The 16,735-nt window shown below is 37.9% G+C and overlaps 2 protein-coding genes across 5 annotated transcripts in view; one reads left to right on the plus strand and one right to left on the minus strand.

The window, feature by feature from the left end:
• The window catches only part of LOC146478967 (uncharacterized), a 63,900-nt gene extending 51,475 nt beyond the window's left edge, over positions 1 to 12,425 (plus strand). For all 3 annotated transcript variants that reach the window (XM_085111258.1, XM_085111257.1, XM_085111256.1), the window contains exons 5-13: positions 183 to 311; positions 1,440 to 1,525; positions 2,898 to 2,966; positions 3,123 to 3,174; positions 4,062 to 4,088; positions 6,091 to 6,129; positions 8,350 to 8,493; positions 10,236 to 11,944; positions 12,346 to 12,425. In XM_085111258.1, coding sequence (XP_084967384.1) covers positions 183 to 311; positions 1,440 to 1,525; positions 2,898 to 2,966; positions 3,123 to 3,174; positions 4,062 to 4,088; positions 6,091 to 6,129; positions 8,350 to 8,493; positions 10,236 to 10,645 — 956 coding nt within the window. In that variant the 3' untranslated portion in view covers positions 10,646 to 11,944; positions 12,346 to 12,425. The remainder of the gene's footprint in view (positions 1 to 182; positions 312 to 1,439; positions 1,526 to 2,897; positions 2,967 to 3,122; positions 3,175 to 4,061; positions 4,089 to 6,090; positions 6,130 to 8,349; positions 8,494 to 10,235; positions 11,945 to 12,345) is intronic.
• Positions 12,426 to 14,804: 2,379 nt separating this feature from the next.
• LOC146478971 (uncharacterized) lies at positions 14,805 to 16,161 on the minus strand. Of its 2 annotated transcripts, none has more exons than XM_085111142.1 (2): positions 15,956 to 16,161; positions 14,805 to 15,317 (listed from the first exon to the last, which is right to left on the minus strand). In XM_085111142.1, exons 1-2 carry the CDS (start codon positions 15,977 to 15,979, stop codon positions 14,937 to 14,939), a joined length of 405 nt encoding a protein of 134 aa, XP_084967268.1. In that variant the 5' UTR covers positions 15,980 to 16,161; the 3' UTR covers positions 14,805 to 14,936. The 2 variants fall into 2 exon arrangements, with proteins under 2 accessions (XP_084967268.1, XP_084967269.1); XM_085111143.1 differs by lacking the exon at positions 15,956 to 16,161 and adding an exon at positions 15,513 to 15,788.
• Between the last annotated feature and the right edge of the window lie 574 nt (positions 16,162 to 16,735).

A 16,735-nucleotide genomic window follows, 5' to 3' on the forward strand; every position in this document is an offset into this window, starting at 1 on the left:
TGGCCTTTGATGCTAACGTAAAACGACTCGATTTGGCAGATAAACTGAAAACAGCAAAGCGGCAAAGATAGGATAAACATGGTCACGTGGTCATATCTCACGTTTGCCGTTTGCCGTAAACGTCTTTCTTATATAGCTTTTCCGTAACGCTCAAAGGTTAATCAAGTTTATTGCATCAACAGGTGATGAAGAATGCAGGAAAGCTTCAAATAACGCAACAATCATTCCACCTTATAACATAAGCGTAACTTTTCTGAAGTTCCGTGACACGGGAAGGCTCTATGCGAATGTATCGTGGAATCCTCCGCCCAGTAAGTGATACGTAAAAGGAACGTATTAACCCGATTTATTAATGGAAAAGGAAACTTGGAGCTGCACGGGACGGCAGAGCAACAGCATTATTACTCTTTCATTTTTTTAAATTAATCGTGCGCTAGTGGCAGGGAGCTTAAGCACGGACGTTGGTGAACCACGGACGGCAACCGGAAGTCGAATGTTCCTTTTTTTGGCGCGTTTTTGCTCCTCACAACGGACGGCAAAGCTCCTGTTGGTTACAAACGTACGTGATGGCGTCAAAACGCTCCATAAAGGAAAACAATTTCTACTTCCGGTTACAGTCCGTGGCTCACGAACGTCTGTGCTTAAGCTCAAATTGCCAACCACCACCACCGCCAAATACATTAAAGTGAGCGCCAATTTTTTTTTTTTTACGAGTGAGCTCGTCCTATTGCTTTCATGTGGGTTGCCCTCTTTACTCCTACTGGAGGGTTTTAATGGGGGGATGACTTTGACGGTTGACGGTTAAATTGTAAGCTGTTTGTCTGCTGATGGTTAACCCCATTGCGACCCTCCAATAGTTATGCACTTGAATTCTTGTTCACCGTGATGAAAATGGTATCGCTCAATTGAAGCTGATGTTCTCTGATTTATGTCAAGCTTAAGGTGGATTTGAAAGTTGTTTTGTTTGTTTGTTGTTGTTGTTGTTGTTGTTGTTGTTGTAGTTTTTTGTTTCTCTCTCTCTCTCTCTTTTTTTTTTTTTTTTTTTGACGTGCGGTATTACACACGACACGGTCTTCTTGGCACTGCATGTTTGCGATTATTATCAACGATAACGCGTAAAACTGAATATTTCGAAATGGTTTAATGGTCTTTTACTGTCAGTAAGGTAGTTGCCAAATGTACCAGATGTAAGATTAAGATCAGTCAGACCGTTCGCTCACTTATTCAGGACATTTATGCACTTAATAGGTTAAACAACGATAGGAAGAAAGTTCTGCTTTCAGGTTTCTGGGTCGTAAATAACTTGCGATTCTTAGGTCCAAAGTGTGTTCATATTGCTTTTTTCCGCCGGAGATAAAGGTTGCAAGTCTTAGCAAATGGCCGGAGTTAATGAATGATATAATGAATGATTTCACTATCATGGTATTTATTTGTAACAGACAAGACAGCGAATTGGACAGGATACAAGATGATTTATGTAATGGGTAATCGTAATTCTCACTTCAATTGCCGACACCTGGAAAAGGTAAGAACTGTCATTTTTATTAAATTATTCATGTATTTTTTTTTCTTTATAAGTCGGTCGGTTCCTTTGTTTAAGTGAAGCCTGGGATGCAGCTAAAGAGCCAGTCAGAACATTTCATAAACAGCGTTTTGTTAAACCTCATATAGCCGGTGCACTAAGGCCGCACTTTTAGAGTTCGTTGTCTATCAGAATAATTGGCGAGCCCAAGTATAAGCAACCTTACACTGCTGTTGGGCCTCACCAGCATTAGCCTCCTACGTAGACGCTCTTTGGGGTCGTCACGCATTCACGCATTCGTGCGTGACGACCCCAAAGGGCGTCAGCGTAAGAGGATACATCAGCATGGCATAGCTAATTCGTTTGTCGGTCATTCAGTATGTCGATCGTTCTGTCAATTTGTCTTTCTATAAGTTGTTCAGTTTTTTAACCGTGTTTGCCCAGTTCCAATAGACTGCAACCAATCATTCAGTCAACCAACCAGCTACCAAGCCATCCAGCCAGTCACGTAGTCATGCATGATTAGTTGCTTGGTCATTTTTTCAGTCAGTCATTCAGTCAGTCAGTCAGTCAGTCAGTCATGATCAGGCAGTCATTCAATCAATCATTAAGCCAGTCAGTCAGTCAGTCAGTCAGTCACTTAGACAGTCAGTCAGCCATTAAGTCATTAAGCCAGTCAGTCAGCCAGTAGGTCAGTCCGGCCGTCAGTTTGTCAGTCTGTCGCTCTATCTACGACCTGCCTGCCAGTCTCTCCGGCAGATAAGCGCCGAGTCAAACTGAACCAATATCAGTCAGCCAGCCACGGATCAGTCTGCCAACCAGCGAGGCAACAAGTCGGTCAGTCAGTCAACCAATCAGCCAGTTAATTCAATAATAATTGTCTGCTTATATTCCGGTCTTTATTGTCGCTGCTGTTACTGCTGTTGTTGGTACTGATGATGTGTTGTTCTTTTTCCGTTCTTTTTGCTTTGTTCTTGTTGTTGCTTGTTTGTTTGTATGTTTTTTTTTTCTTTTATTAAGCTTGTCCTGTTTAGATTTCTTGCTTGGTTCAGTATATCTCTAACAAACCTTGATTTATATACATGTAATTCTGTCTTGTACATGAATCCTAGGCTCTACAAGAATTCCCTACATTTTCTACTGTATCCCAATAAAGCTCAGTGTCATTTCTTTGTTTACTTAAAAGTAGGTGTTGGTCAATCTAGAAAGCCTTTGCTACTTTGACCACCACACACATTTTATAATTTGTATTGTAATTATTTTATTTTGTAATTATCTATATAAATAGTGTGAAATAAATGAACCTAAATGAACCTCAAAACGCGTACTGAACCTACTGAGATTAGGTATTCGCCCTTTTTTATCTTTTTTTCAGAACGCCACTTTCGCAATCGTCGATAATTCTTCGAACGGCCTGTTACAAAATAAATATTTGTATGTCATGGTAGGTATTGTCAGCTCACTAATTTGTCAAATATATTCGCAAGTAGAGGCCCTTATTTACGTTTATGATTTTTTTTTTTTTTTTTTTGTACTGGTTATAGCATGTTATGTTTTTTTAACATGCTTTTATTTTTTTTATCTTTTATTATTTCTCTAGTTAACTTCTCTCCCATTCTTAAGTGGACACTCAACTGGGAAACATTTCAAACGTAAGTTAGCGTACAATAAATTATGTTCCGAAAACAAGGGAATAAACAAGATGCACGTGAACATTTTCAAAGTGATTATGGTTGCGCATTTATCTAATATCTGATAACCTTGAGATCAAACAGGGGTGGAGGTAGTAGTCTGTTACGTTAACTCATATATATGCATATTAAACTAAAATATCCATGGGAAATGAATGCAAATGTTCCGTCCTCAGGACATCGAACGCTAAAATACTAATTCCCCGTGAAAATTTTATTAAAAGACAAAACAGAGCAAGCACACGCGCCATTATCAATTAAGAGAGTTTTAAATCAAACTAGAGTTTAGCAAAATTTGTCTTTTTAATTTAAAACCTTAGGCAATCGAAAGTAAGAAGGTAATAAGAATTGAAAGGGACAAAAGTTATAATTGAACTAAAAATTTTAGTGTTTTTTTTTTTTTTTTTTTTTTGGTGTAGAAAGGGAACTTACTGAGATGAATAATTGGGGATTTTCTAAGGGTAGAAACGGTCACTTATTAACTAAAAATTGAAAAATGAAAAGAAGGCGCTTGGAACTCCGGTATAACCAGTTATTTCGCCTTTTTGGCATGTGGTTTAAACTGCTATTTATTTAAGAATAGTTTTTTTTTTCTCGCATTGAGGTGGATCTTTTCAAATAAATATTTCTAATGTAAGGCTTTCTTCGAAAAAAAATTGAACATGAAGTTCTAAGGGAAACTCGCTCTTTATAGAGATGAAGGGGTATTCCCTAAAATAGTTGTTTTATAGTAACAGCTTGTTTTAGTAATATTTTCATAAAAGAACTACCATGTTAACGCTGGTTATCCGTTAAAAAAGTCAAATCTAGCCCTGTTTAAAATGTGGACTGTCTTTTCTTTTGCGCAGTTAAGATCATTGAGTTGAGCCAGCCGGGTAAGTAATAATAATAATAATAATAATAATAATAATAATAATAATAATAATAATAATAATAATAATATAATAATGATAATAATAATAATATAATAATAATAATCATAATAATCATAATAATAATAATAATAATAATAATAATAATAATAATAATAATAATAATAATGGGTGCTTTAAGCTTTAAGCTTTAAGCATTTGAAATAATGGACATTAGGCGTTTTATTATACTTTTCTTTTTATTTATTTTTTTAAGTGTTTTCATCGTGATGAACAGAACTTTTAGTATTTAGATTGAGGATTTTATGGAGGGTGAATAGTTTTAGAATTTAATTACTAGGATTTTTATGATTAGAAGTTCGGAGTTTAATTGCTCACCTAAAGTGCAACTAGCTCCCCAAATGGTTTACCCTTTAAAAATACTATAACTCAAATGCTAAGCACTTCTAAGAAAAATTCAATCGGCCGTTGGCCGGAGAAGTTTCGAAATTACCATTTTGTTTCCCGACCGAGTGTCCGTGACGTCTACAGAAGAACGGAGGATCTTTCGCATTCACTACCTTCTTTGCTCGCGAAACTTAAACGAGTACTCGCTTACTCGTGCTCGAAAAATTTTCGTAACTGCTCGCATGCTCGGATCTTCGTTTAAGTTTGCTCGATTGCTAGAAACTTAAATATAAGTCGTGCTTTGTGGGATTTTTTGGTACAGAAATAAATGTATCTCTCCAATGAATCTGGCTGTCAAGTTCAGATGAAAACATAACCACAGTGGGGCCAAACCACCCCTCAAATGGATCGTTTAGATCAATTTTGCCTCTTTTTCGTATTTCGTTTCCAAACTTGGCAAAAAACCTAAGGTGGTCGTCCAATTTATTTTTAGTATGAGAATGTCAAAAATGGTCAAATTGTGACGTCATAATGGATGACGTCACAAAACGAGTTAACTGAAAATTTCAAATTTAGTATAAAATGTTATGCCATCTGAAAGAACTTGGCAAGAGGTGTAAAATGCTGAAAACCGTACCTCGCTACGACAAACGTATCTTGAGTTATGGCAGTTTAAAGACATTTAAAGTGTCCCCCCCGGAACCATACTTTCCTTCTAAAAACAACCCTGTCGATTTTTTTTTTACGGTTTTTTTCCATGCAAGCTAATAATCTGGTAAAATGGACTTCTTGTTGTTCCAAAAAATCGTATCATTTTAGATTTTAAGTTTTTGGCTTGAAAACGATAATATTAGCAAGTGCATAATTGATCACGTGACACTTAATTACGTCACAAAACTGGTTTGGGGGCTCTAGCTCTGGCAAAAATAAATTTTTCCCAGTTTTTCTTTTTAATTTAGCTTCTGTCTTTTAAGACATCTTATCTGCAACTTAAATGGCGTCGTTGACGCAACAAAGCAACACTCAATTTCAAACATATTACACAAGGGGGGCCCTTTATTTTGAGACTGTGAAATTTTCAAAATCTAAAATGCCATATCTCAGCCATTATTTGTCACATCGACAAACTGTTTACAGCATTCAACTCCTCTTTACGTGTTCTTTCTAACACACCAGAAAGAATTTAAAAATTCTAAAATTTTATTTTAGAGATTAATATGACGTCACCAATTATGACGTCATAATTTAACATTTAGCATCAATATTCATGTCAAATTGTTTGGCACAAAGTTCCACTTTAAATTACCAAGTTTGGTAAGGAAATGATGAGAATAAACAAAATTATCGACAATTAACCAAAAACCCCAGGTTTTAATGATCCCTTTAGGGGGTGGTCTGGCCCCACTGTGAACTGATCATGAGTTAACGCAATAATGTCATAACCAGGATAAGCACGTTCTTTTAAATGTATGTCGCAAAGTCAGAAAATGGAAGAACATCGTAAGACTGAAATTAAAGGTTTTTTTCCTTGGTGTTTATTTATTTGTTTATTTATTTATTTATTTATTTATTTATTTATTTATTTATCTATTTATTTATTTATTTAATATTTCTCTAGCTGATGAAGTAAAGCAACCCAAATCGTCAAGGTCCCCAGGTTAGTTTAAACAATTTTACGAATGATTTCATGTCATAAATGCCGCGAAGCAAGATACTCCAACACAATCCGTATCGTTCTTGTTTTATTTGTTTGGCGTGATCCCCAGCTAGTATATTAAAAAAAAAAAAAAAAAACAACGCTAAGCAAACAAATCAAAGAAAAGCAAAACAAAAAAGACACACAAAAAGAAACAAAAGAAAACAAAGAAAAACGCCAAAACAAGCAAAACGCGCAATTAAAACTGGGCATTGACCACAGCCAGTACCTTCTCTAAATCTTCCCCCTTATCTCTTCGTTACGTAAATTAGTAGGAATAGGGACCTTAACTATTCTGCCATGGCGACCTCAACGAGAACGACACAAAATAATAGGATTTGATTGCAAAACTCGTCGCTCTGCCTGTGCGTCATAAAGTTTGGTACATTTCTTTGCTGGCTTCTCCAAAATAACAACGTGGAATGACCTCATTCGGAAGTTTTATGGAGAACGGGAGCACCAACGGTGAACGCAAAGTCACATTGTCAGCTGGCCTGTCTGTTGGCGTAGTCTTCGTGGTTCTTTTAAAGTTAGATAGTGTAATAGGACCACATTTAGTCCAAATTGGGAACAACTGGCTGAGAAAACATGCCGAGTAATACATAGATTGCGGACTTGGCAGTCAGAAGAATTTCTAATTCTTTTTAAGTTGGACAGCACGCTTGTAGTGCTATTAATCATTGTTAACAGTCATTTCAACAAACGTTGTCGGTTCAAAGCATGAAGCTAAAAGACAAGACCGAAAGTTTACGTGGGATTTTTATGAATAAATTCATCAAAATCAGTCAAGCCTGGAGAAAACAATAGCTTGTAATTAGGAGTACAATGACCTGCACGTGCAGGGATGATTTTGATGAAATTATTCATAAAAAATAATCCCACAAAACATTGCGGTCTTGTCTTTTAGCTGTATAATCTGTAGGTTAAGTAGAAGAAAGCTTTCTGAACCAATGAGAGGGTAAAGCGAAACCATTGACGACATGCTCGCACGCGTTTTCACTTGCTTTACGCCCGCTACGTGATTGGTTCTGATTGGTTCATTGAGCTGTTTCCGTGATAGTGATTGATTTTGTCAGAGTAATCACTTTGGTTATTTTACGACACACAACAGAGCGTTATTCGTATTCTCCTTATAATTATATCAACAAATCTTTGCATGTGAACAGATTCCCGGGCTTAAGCCTCATGTGCAAGCTAGTTCCTGTTCAAAAGCTAGAGTACGAAAACGGCCAAATAATAAAATCAATAACCGCTCTTATTTGTGTCATTGTTAATTGAAGGCAATGCTTATGAAACCTGACAAACTTCTTTGTTATATGTTTTTGTTTGATTTTTTGGCCTTCACCCTACACAAACAACGATAGAATTTGGAATGTGTTGGAGCAACTGAACAATCGAAATGTTTTTGTTAAGATATTCAATTGTGGTGTGAACGTCAAAACAAGGATTGCGCAGGGCCGCGGTCCTCCCAACATTAATTGCAGCACCATTGTTTTCATGGTAAGGTTTCATAACCAGTCGCTTATATAACTGTGTATCACTGATCCCATGCAAGACCAGAATATATATACCACCTATGATTTCTGCAACTTAAAGCCAAACTTCATGTACGTCCGACTGACTTGCCTAACTTAGGGCGCGCTTTTTTATTCACAATTCTGGAATGAGAATGGACAGAATGTAAAATGCGCGCGTTTTTCTATTCCGCATTCCTATTTCGGAATGGACAAAATGCCATTCCATCGAATGGACAGAATACCATTCCATCCATTCTGCTCCCAGGGGCAGAATGAACAGAATGTTGCGGATGAAAGTCCAAGAAGGCGGACGGCGAGATGAACACTGCGGATTCAAATACGTCTCTACAAGGGAAAAAATCAGGTTACGCTTTTAGAAAAAAATAAAACATTGCTTCTAATTTCACTGTACCAAAAGTGCAAGGAAAATTGCTGCGATAATGGCTGCAATGGCAGCCTCTTCGTCGGCCGCCATATTTGTTACGCAATATTTACTCGGCCAAGACCGTACCGACCGGTTTTTTTTATGCAGACAATTCGAATTATTCCTAGCATTCCGTATCAACCATTCTTATTCCAGAATTGTGGATAAAAAAAAAAACGCGCCCTTAGTTGACCACTTCACGCCGCTAACACCTTGATGTAATTTATCTTTTGTTTGCAGGCAGCGAAAATATTGGTATTAAAGTTGCCTTACCTGTTGTTGCTTCAATCGTTGTGGTGTTAATTGGTGTGGCTGTATTAGTTCGGTTCTACTTGCGTCAATCAAACCTTGAGACTGTTCCTTATGATAAAACACTAAGTACAGGTTAGTCTCACATCATTTTAAAGTGAATATGACCTCAGAAAGCTGGAAGAAAACTGTGTGGACGAGAATATAAATGGGATTGTTGTGCAGTCAACTCCCTTTATTGCTAACACCATCGGGACCGCGAGTTAGTGTCCTTAATAGCAAGAGTCCGTAATAGCAGGAATGTATTGCAGTCAAGCGTCTGTAATTTATTCTTGCCGGGGATTTAGCTGCTGTTCGTGTTGTTGGGGTGTCCGCACTAGCGAGGTGTCCGCAAGCCGAGAGTTTACTGTATACTCAAAATCAAACAACTGAGGAAAAGAAAAACCACGACACTAAGCGTTCCTGTCAGTTGATGTCGGGTTTCGACAAAACGCTGACTCTCGGGTCAGCTGACCCCCTACTGACCCCCTAACTGACCCCGTCAAAAAATCTCAGGGAAAAAACAAAAAATGTTAAATTAAAGTTATAAACCAACCTGAAATTTCCAAGATGACGGAATGCAACACAAATCATGAGGAACGGATACACCTGTTTCTCACCATAAACCAACGTTCCGATGCACCCAGTTCTCGTTGTGACCAAAATAGTTTGAAAGGGCTTCATCATCATGAAGTTGACAACCATTCAAGTTGCCAAAATGGCCGCTAGACAGAAGATTTTTGAATTTATCAAACAAAGAATCGAGCGTCTGTTCGAAAAAAAAAAAAATCCCAGTTCCACTAGGTAACTTTTAAAAAAACTTCAGTAAGCTTCAAAAACCGATGATCGAAACATGTTCGAAAGTCAATTCTCTGACAGGAGCGAATTGTTTTCGTTTCTTAATTGCATTACAAGGAGGCCAGGCGAACTGTGGCAGTCGGACAAAAGTACAGCAAGGTCAAACAATCCGTCGTTACGAAAAAGGGATTATAGACCAGCTGGAACACATGATTTCAGGAAAATGCGTCGGGTAATTTTGTGAGGTTTTTGTTATAAGCCATTTCTAACACTTTTAGTTTATGCGTCATTTGACCACAAATGTGTAAACGCGAAATAACAGGAAAATTTAAAGTAAGAAACGGTTAACAGCAGCCTTGCATGCTCAGGGCTCTCTCTCTCGATTTCCATTCGCAGCAGTGAGACGACTTAGTTCCCTAAAAAAAGCAGGAAAATGAGGGCTGTAAAATTAAACGCTTCCTGTATTTGTGTCGTCAGAATTAAAGAGCAAGCCCCCAACTCTCGCCTTGGATCAGCCTCGTTCACAGGGTCTCTCCTCTAGGACACCTGTATTGAGCCGAACGCTCCTGTATTTTACCGTGGGAATTGTTTCCAGACGTTGTTTCGTGACAACAGTCAACAGTCAAACGTTAAATCGAGTGGTAACTCACTCGTCATTTGCGCTGTTTTATCTTGCAGGTAAACTTTATAACTTTAATTTCACATTTTTTTTTTTTTTGTTTTTTTTTTTTTTGTTGTTTTTCGCTGTGATTTTTTGAGGGGGTCAGTTAGGGGATCAGTTGGGGGTCAGTAGAGGGTCAGCTGACCCGAGGGTCAGCGTTTTGTCGAAACCCGTTGATGTCACAGCTACTATCCCAAGTCTACCGTCTTTCGCGGTATTGTACTCAACCGGAAGTAAAATTTGACGCTTTTATATGTCTTAATCGCAGGAAAGAAAAATTGATAAGAATTTTTTTTTTTCATACAACAATATCACCTCCATTTGATCAAGCGAAATTGCTTTTTTTTTCTTTTCTTTTTTTTTTTTTTTTTTTTTTCAGGTTACGAATTCGATGTATTCATTATATACAGTACTGTTGACAGCACTTGGGTTACTGAAGAACTGGTGCCAACTCTTGAGAAGCACAACATCAATTATTGTATTCACTACAAACATTTTATCCCTGGAGTAGCGTATACAACAAACATGTCAAATAGTGTTTACAACAGCCGGAAAGTTGTTGCCGTCGTGTCAAAACATTTTTTGCAAAGCAGCTTTTGTTCAGAAGAATTAGATATGGCTCTTTATAGGCTTACAAAAGAAAAAGATGACAGTGTAATTGTCATTAAACTCAACGATTTTAGTAATAGGGAACTTCCGGATCAACTGAGACATAGAAGCTATATCGACTTCACAAAGTCAACTGACAAAAATACGTGGGAAGAAAAGCTAGTTAAAGTGTTTAAGTGAGAAGGGTTGCAGCAAGGGTCTTCAATTACAATCGTGAAAGTAATGAGCCTTTCTCATAGGAAGTGAGCTTATTACCTAAAAATCCTTACTGGAAGGTTCTTGGACAAGAACCAAGGTTTAGTACAACATGTTGACAGATGATAACAGTCCAGCTTTCTTGAAGTCGACTAGAAAGTTAGGCCGAGGAAGAAAAAGGAGGAGAAGAAGAAAAAAAACCCCGTCAACCAACATTTTCTACTCTCCTTCACAAGCGTTATGCTCTCCCACGGCGTAACATGTATATCTTCCGGCAAGTCTGGTCGACTTTAAGAAAGACGGATAGAGTCGTAAGGATCCAGTGAGCAGACTATTCCCTCGATCTCAGATATTTTTAGCAGTTCTATTGTTTAAAGACTAGTGCGTCATTAATTCCGGTGATTCGGGTCGACGTTTGAAAGAGAGGTGTCGTCTCAACCAGAGTTTGTTTATGACGAACTCATTCTCTGTCCGACAAATCGTGTCAATGGTGTTTTAAAGTAGAATCAAGACGTAACGATGTACCGACACCTTTCTACCTTTTTACCTTTCTTGTTAACTTTAGCAGGTTGTTTCCTTAAAATTCTCTTCAGAGGTAGGTCGAATGAAAACACAAAAAAACAATAATAAAAAAAACACCTTAGATTACACGATCTGCCAGCATATTAATATTGTGTTAATCTAGCTTTAGTGTTTCCATTCAGGATGGGTGCATTGGGAAACCGTCGTGGACGCAGTCTGTATATTGTGTAACTAATATTAGCGTGAATCGAAGAGGCATAAAAAGTATAACTATTCCTGGATTGTTTCTTTTTATACTTTAAATCTTAGCTTTCAGATTTGAAAGTGAAGATTTTCCCCTGAGGTTATGCCATTGTAAGATCACTTGCACTATCTATATACTTGCCTAAAAATAATTCTAATTTAATTTAACAATAGAAAGCTTTTCATTAAGAAGTCAAAGGCTATGTATGTGGCATTTAAGGTTAATTGATAAAACCCTCAAAGCCAGTAGATGTTAGATATTTCACAGTATATAAATAGATACTAGAGGGATTTTTTTGGCTAGAAGCGATTAATCTAAAACTATTTTATAAAGAATTTTACTTATCCTTAGATATAATTTTATTTAGAAATTTGCATTGCGATTCTCTGGTATTAATGTCAAGACTCAGTTACCTCACGTAGCTGTTATTTTAACTGAATAACATTTCCCTCGATCATATAATTGTACATATATATTTTTTTGTTTGCATCCACAGCCAACTTTGTTATTTGTGTGATGTACGTATCTTAGTTAAGGACGGTGCCTACTAATACCGAAGTATTTTTGTGTGGTTTATGACTATGCGGGAAAAGCAGATCTTAGCAAGGCCTATTGGAATCCAAAAAGAAATTTGGGGGTCACCACGTATTTTTCAGAGATAATTAAGCAAGAATATCTCTAAAAAGCGCCAAAATGTAAAGCAATGTATAGGATTTTTTCCTAAATCGAAGCTTAATTTTCTCTGAAAAATGCATGGTTACCCCAGATTTTCTTTTGAGATACCAAAGGCATTTGGTAAGTTCTGCTTTCTCCGTATAGTTTTAAACCTTGCTAAAATATTCATGTATTAGTAGGCACCACCCATAGGAAACCCGAGTATCTCGCGATGCGCAGAACGTATGCGCAGTAACAATAGTAGGCACCGTCCTTAAATTGTAAACAATGTATTATATACTATATGTAAAGTTAGGCAAGAGAATATTAAAAATTAAAAAGTAATTTGTCTTTGTCTACTTTATATCTACGAGAATATAGCTCTTCGCTTGTTGACGTCCCGAAACCCCGACCATTTAGTGAGATAAGTTTAAATTAACACTTTTATTTGAAGGTTTGCTTACAGTGAGGGGTCATCGTCATGGTCACCTACAGGCAATGACTGTGGTAAAAGCGTCAAAATAAACTGGGTTAAATTAAAATATACGACAAACTGTATCCCACCCATGTTTAGAACATATTGAAAAATACGCATTCGTTGGTTTATCCTGTTTCATGCTGCGCTCTCTTTCAAACCTCTTGTCTTCAGCAATAAGAAATGTAATCCTTCAAGTCTTCTTGGAAACTAGAAGGCTTCTGAATGTAACATCCAGGTTGGTGATCAACTTCGTTTTGCCAGGTGATACAAAGGATGCGCCTCAGATTTTTCAAGTGCAACGTGTATAATTGCTTTTCCTGTTTGGGATACAGAGTCCAAGGTTTCGCTGCCATAGGGCTGCCAGTGGAGTCTGTTGCATTTTTCGAGACACTACGCATGTTAGCCTTTAAAACAAAAAGAACGCTGCTAGATTTAGCACCATGGGAGAGCTACAGTAATCATTGCCGCAACAATGCGGTAATAATTGCGTTGTCAGTCTCGTTGGGCACTGAACTTCAGTCATAGATAAGACATTAAACATCATTCTGTTGCTTTTAAATTTACATGTTTTAATCTTTGTCTCGATAAAGCATGTGTACGTGACGTTCAATGTGAGAGCCATTCTCGTTCCCAGAAACTGCGTTCCTTTTGGTCAGCTGCTAGGTTTAGCAACAAAGGGAGAGCTCGTATCAAGAAAAGCGGCTCAAATTCGCGAACAATAGGTATTGTTATAGTTGATCGTTTTTGACCGTGTTTGGTCAAAAACGATTTAGGCTAAAACAAAGAGTTTTAACACGCGAGGGAAATTCAGATTCAAACCCCGCTTCACGGACAGTTGTGTTTGGCAGGACGATTCGGAGGCACTCAACAGCTCATTTCGGTGGATATCTGTTCCGAAGGCCTTAATAGTGGAAGCATCATGACATTCCGATTTAGTGGTGAAAAAATGCACAGTTTTCTTCGGAAAAATTCACCTTAAAATCATGTAGCACTCTCGAGAAAGATCTAGGAACATTTCTTGATTGTTTTTTAATAAAACAATTATTCCACTCGCGCTTGCTGGATATGAGATGATTATAGCCAACTCGGCGCCAGGCGCCTCTTAGGCTATTGTACCGACAGTGGTTATCTCGGCACTGTATGAATTGTCTAACATTCCGTCCGTCTGGCAGAATTACAAACTGAAAATGTCGACGCGTGCAGAACAACGTCCCACACTATCTTAAATGATTACGTTGTCAGTCGCGTTAGCCACTGAGCTCTGAGAGAAAATCAATTTTAGAGCGAAACTATTTCAGCGAGCGTAAGGTTCCTTCAGATTAAACTTCAGTTAGAGATAAGACGTTAAACATCGTTCTGTTGCTTTTAAATCGCATGTTTTAATCTTTGTCTCGATAACGCATGTGTGGTTGGGGACGTTTAATAATGGGAGAGCCAATCTTGTTCCCAGAGACCACGTCCCTTTTTTTCAGCACTGAGTGTATGCGAGTTTTGATACAACTTTAATTTATTGGACTTAACGTCAATTTTTATCGCGCAAGGTTGCGACTTCAAAATCACACTTGAAAACAAGCTGCCGTTTCACCCACACGATACAGTGATACGTTTTCTAGGAAATCCCGTTCAAATTTGTCGAAACCTTTACGACCAGTCCCGGTGATAATTCGCACTGTAAAGCACTTACAGCTGGTAAACTACAGCTGCCATTTGAGGGTTTACTCCCAGGGGAGGTGGGGAGGGTAGAATCCCATATATAAGTGACCGGAGGCGATCGTCGAGGGGTTAGAATTCGTGGTTTGGTACACCTCAGGGTGCTAAACTCTTAAATGATTCACGCTAGAGGTATGACGACATCTTTTAGGGTCATTTGTGCCGAAAAATACGAGAGGTGGGAGGAAGTAAATGTCAGTCAGCTGTCACTTAGTATATTGTTTTAGAGTTGGTACCTCTTAGGGGTAAAAATTTGATCGGATCCCGCCCGCAAAACAGAATTTTGGTACCATTTAGCGATTCTTTTCAAAATTTTTAACAATCGCCCCCAATACTTTTATATGGGAGTGTTCACCGGGTTCAACACTACACTGACTTAGGACAAAATAGCGAGAAGCGAAACTGAAACCTTTCCGGCTATAGTTTGCCATCTTTTCCTTCAGCTCAGTTCATACATGTGCAACCTAAACAAAATCTGAATCACTGGCGCTCATTTGAGCTTACTTTTCTCCGGACAAGAAAAAAATACAATCAACTTCAATCGCAAGGGTATAAACCTTTATTTATTCTTTTATGATCTTCTGAACATGAAAACTCATGATCAGTAGCTGGTCATTTTACATTTGAAATAAGTCGTCTCGTTAGCTTCGGTCCAGATGTTTCCATCTTCATTTTCTTGAGGCATACAGACAATATTCACACTTGCCGGGGGAACAAGCACATCTCTTGTCGTCGATTAATTTACATACTCTTTCTCTCTGTTCGGGACACAAAGTTTTAAATACTCTCGATTCTGACAAGGAACTGCATACTTTCTTAATAGGAAATCTTCCACAGCCGCCTCTCCTCTTATTCAGCTCTGTAGAAGTTAGGAAGGCTTCCGTCTCAGCACTTTTTTGGCGCTTCATTTCACTGAAACTTGGGAGGGAGTAATCTTCAACGGCAATCTCATCAACGTCTGCTTCACTGGGTCCGAATTCTTTGGAGTGTCTACCACGCGAGACTGGAATCACGAGCAGTAGAATTGTCAGAACTGAAAAAGCACCAGGCTGTGAATGAGCAGACAGAATAATACGTTAGAACCAACGTTTTCACAAAAAAAAATTAAAAAGGAAAAAAAAAACAAGTTTGGTACGTAGCGTATTGTTAGCTGGAAATATATGTTATCTATGAAACGAATGAAGACATCAGCCTTGTTTCTAATTTATGTTAATTAAAAAGTATGTAGCTATTGAAAATATTACCTTAAAAACTTTTGCGTTCATTGTCGCTCCGTCTGCTGGTTGACTTACGAACGACTTTGAAGCTCAAAACACAAGCAGCACTCGAACTTCTTGAGCCATAGAAAAATTTTGAATTTATACCTTCAAATGACGGGAAGTTAAAAAGGTGTTCCTGTCGTTTCTCAAAATAATTTTACGCCTTTACGTAAATGCAAGGTCATATTTTGACATTTAAAAATGATTAAACATCCATCCAGCTTTAAACAGACGAAAATTACAAGTTACTGTCAATCTTTATCCACCTACATCACTGACATTTCAAATGGGTTGGATGAACTTATCGGTAGAAGCTATAGGTACGCTTGATTTATCACGTTGTCTTCCCCAACTTGATGTTTTGCTCTGCTTGTGAATTAACAAGCGATTTGTCTAAACAAATTGAGTCCGGCTGCACCCATCGTTACCTTGACCAATTTTGCTGGCGTCATAGTTTCATTATGGAGGCTGTTCTGGCAGGCTAATGATGACTCAATAAGCTGCAGATCAGTTCCTCTCCGGTCCGAAGTATGGGCCGTCAGATTCGCGTCTATGCTTTCTTGAAATAAAGAGTGCAAACTAATTCTGGCTTTTGATGCTAACGCAAAAATACTCGATTTGACAGATAAACTGAAAACAGCAAACGGCAAATATAGGATAAACATGGTCACGTGGTCATATCTCACGTTTCCCGTCTGCCTCTCCATTCACATACATGTACGAGAGCTTGTAGTTTACTGTGAATCCTACAATTTAATCGAATCGAAGTTTAAGCTTTTAACGCGATTGAAAAGGAACATAAAAAGCAGGAAATAATTTTCGTTCTTTCTTCCTTTACTGGAGTGTCTCAGCCGTTTCGAAAACCGAGAATCATTCCGATTTTTTAGGAATATCCCTCCTTCCCCATGGCCACACCGAATAGGACAAAATGTTCCCGCACCTGCATTGGATTCAAATTAGAAATTAGCACAGAGATGAACCTCACTTTTCTATAAAAATGGTTCGACTAAAATTTCTGTTTAATTATTTCTCAGTGGGTGGAGGTGGAGCGTCATTAAAAAAAGTAATAATAATCTTAGTATCTAAACGCTGAACAAGTTTCAGTGTGGGAGGTATACCGTGTAGTGTTGTGAAATTGGTTTTATTCTCTAATTACACGACATATAATAAGCTCATGTCTTAGTTTTATAGACGCGGCACATCTTGTT

This window comes from Pavona decussata, unplaced genomic scaffold, assembly GCF_977016875.1.
Source record: "Pavona decussata unplaced genomic scaffold, jaPavDecu1.1 SCAFFOLD_61, whole genome shotgun sequence".
NCBI lineage: Eukaryota > Metazoa > Cnidaria > Anthozoa > Scleractinia > Agariciidae > Pavona > Pavona decussata.

Coding starts and splice junctions, on each gene's coding strand:
- LOC146478971 (XM_085111142.1), bottom strand. CDS start 15,979: ATGACGCCAGCAAAATTGGTCAAG. Junction 15,318..15,955: donor CGCCAGCAAAATTGGTCAAG/GTAACGATGGGT, acceptor GCTCATTCACAG/CCTGGTGCTTTTTCAGTTCT.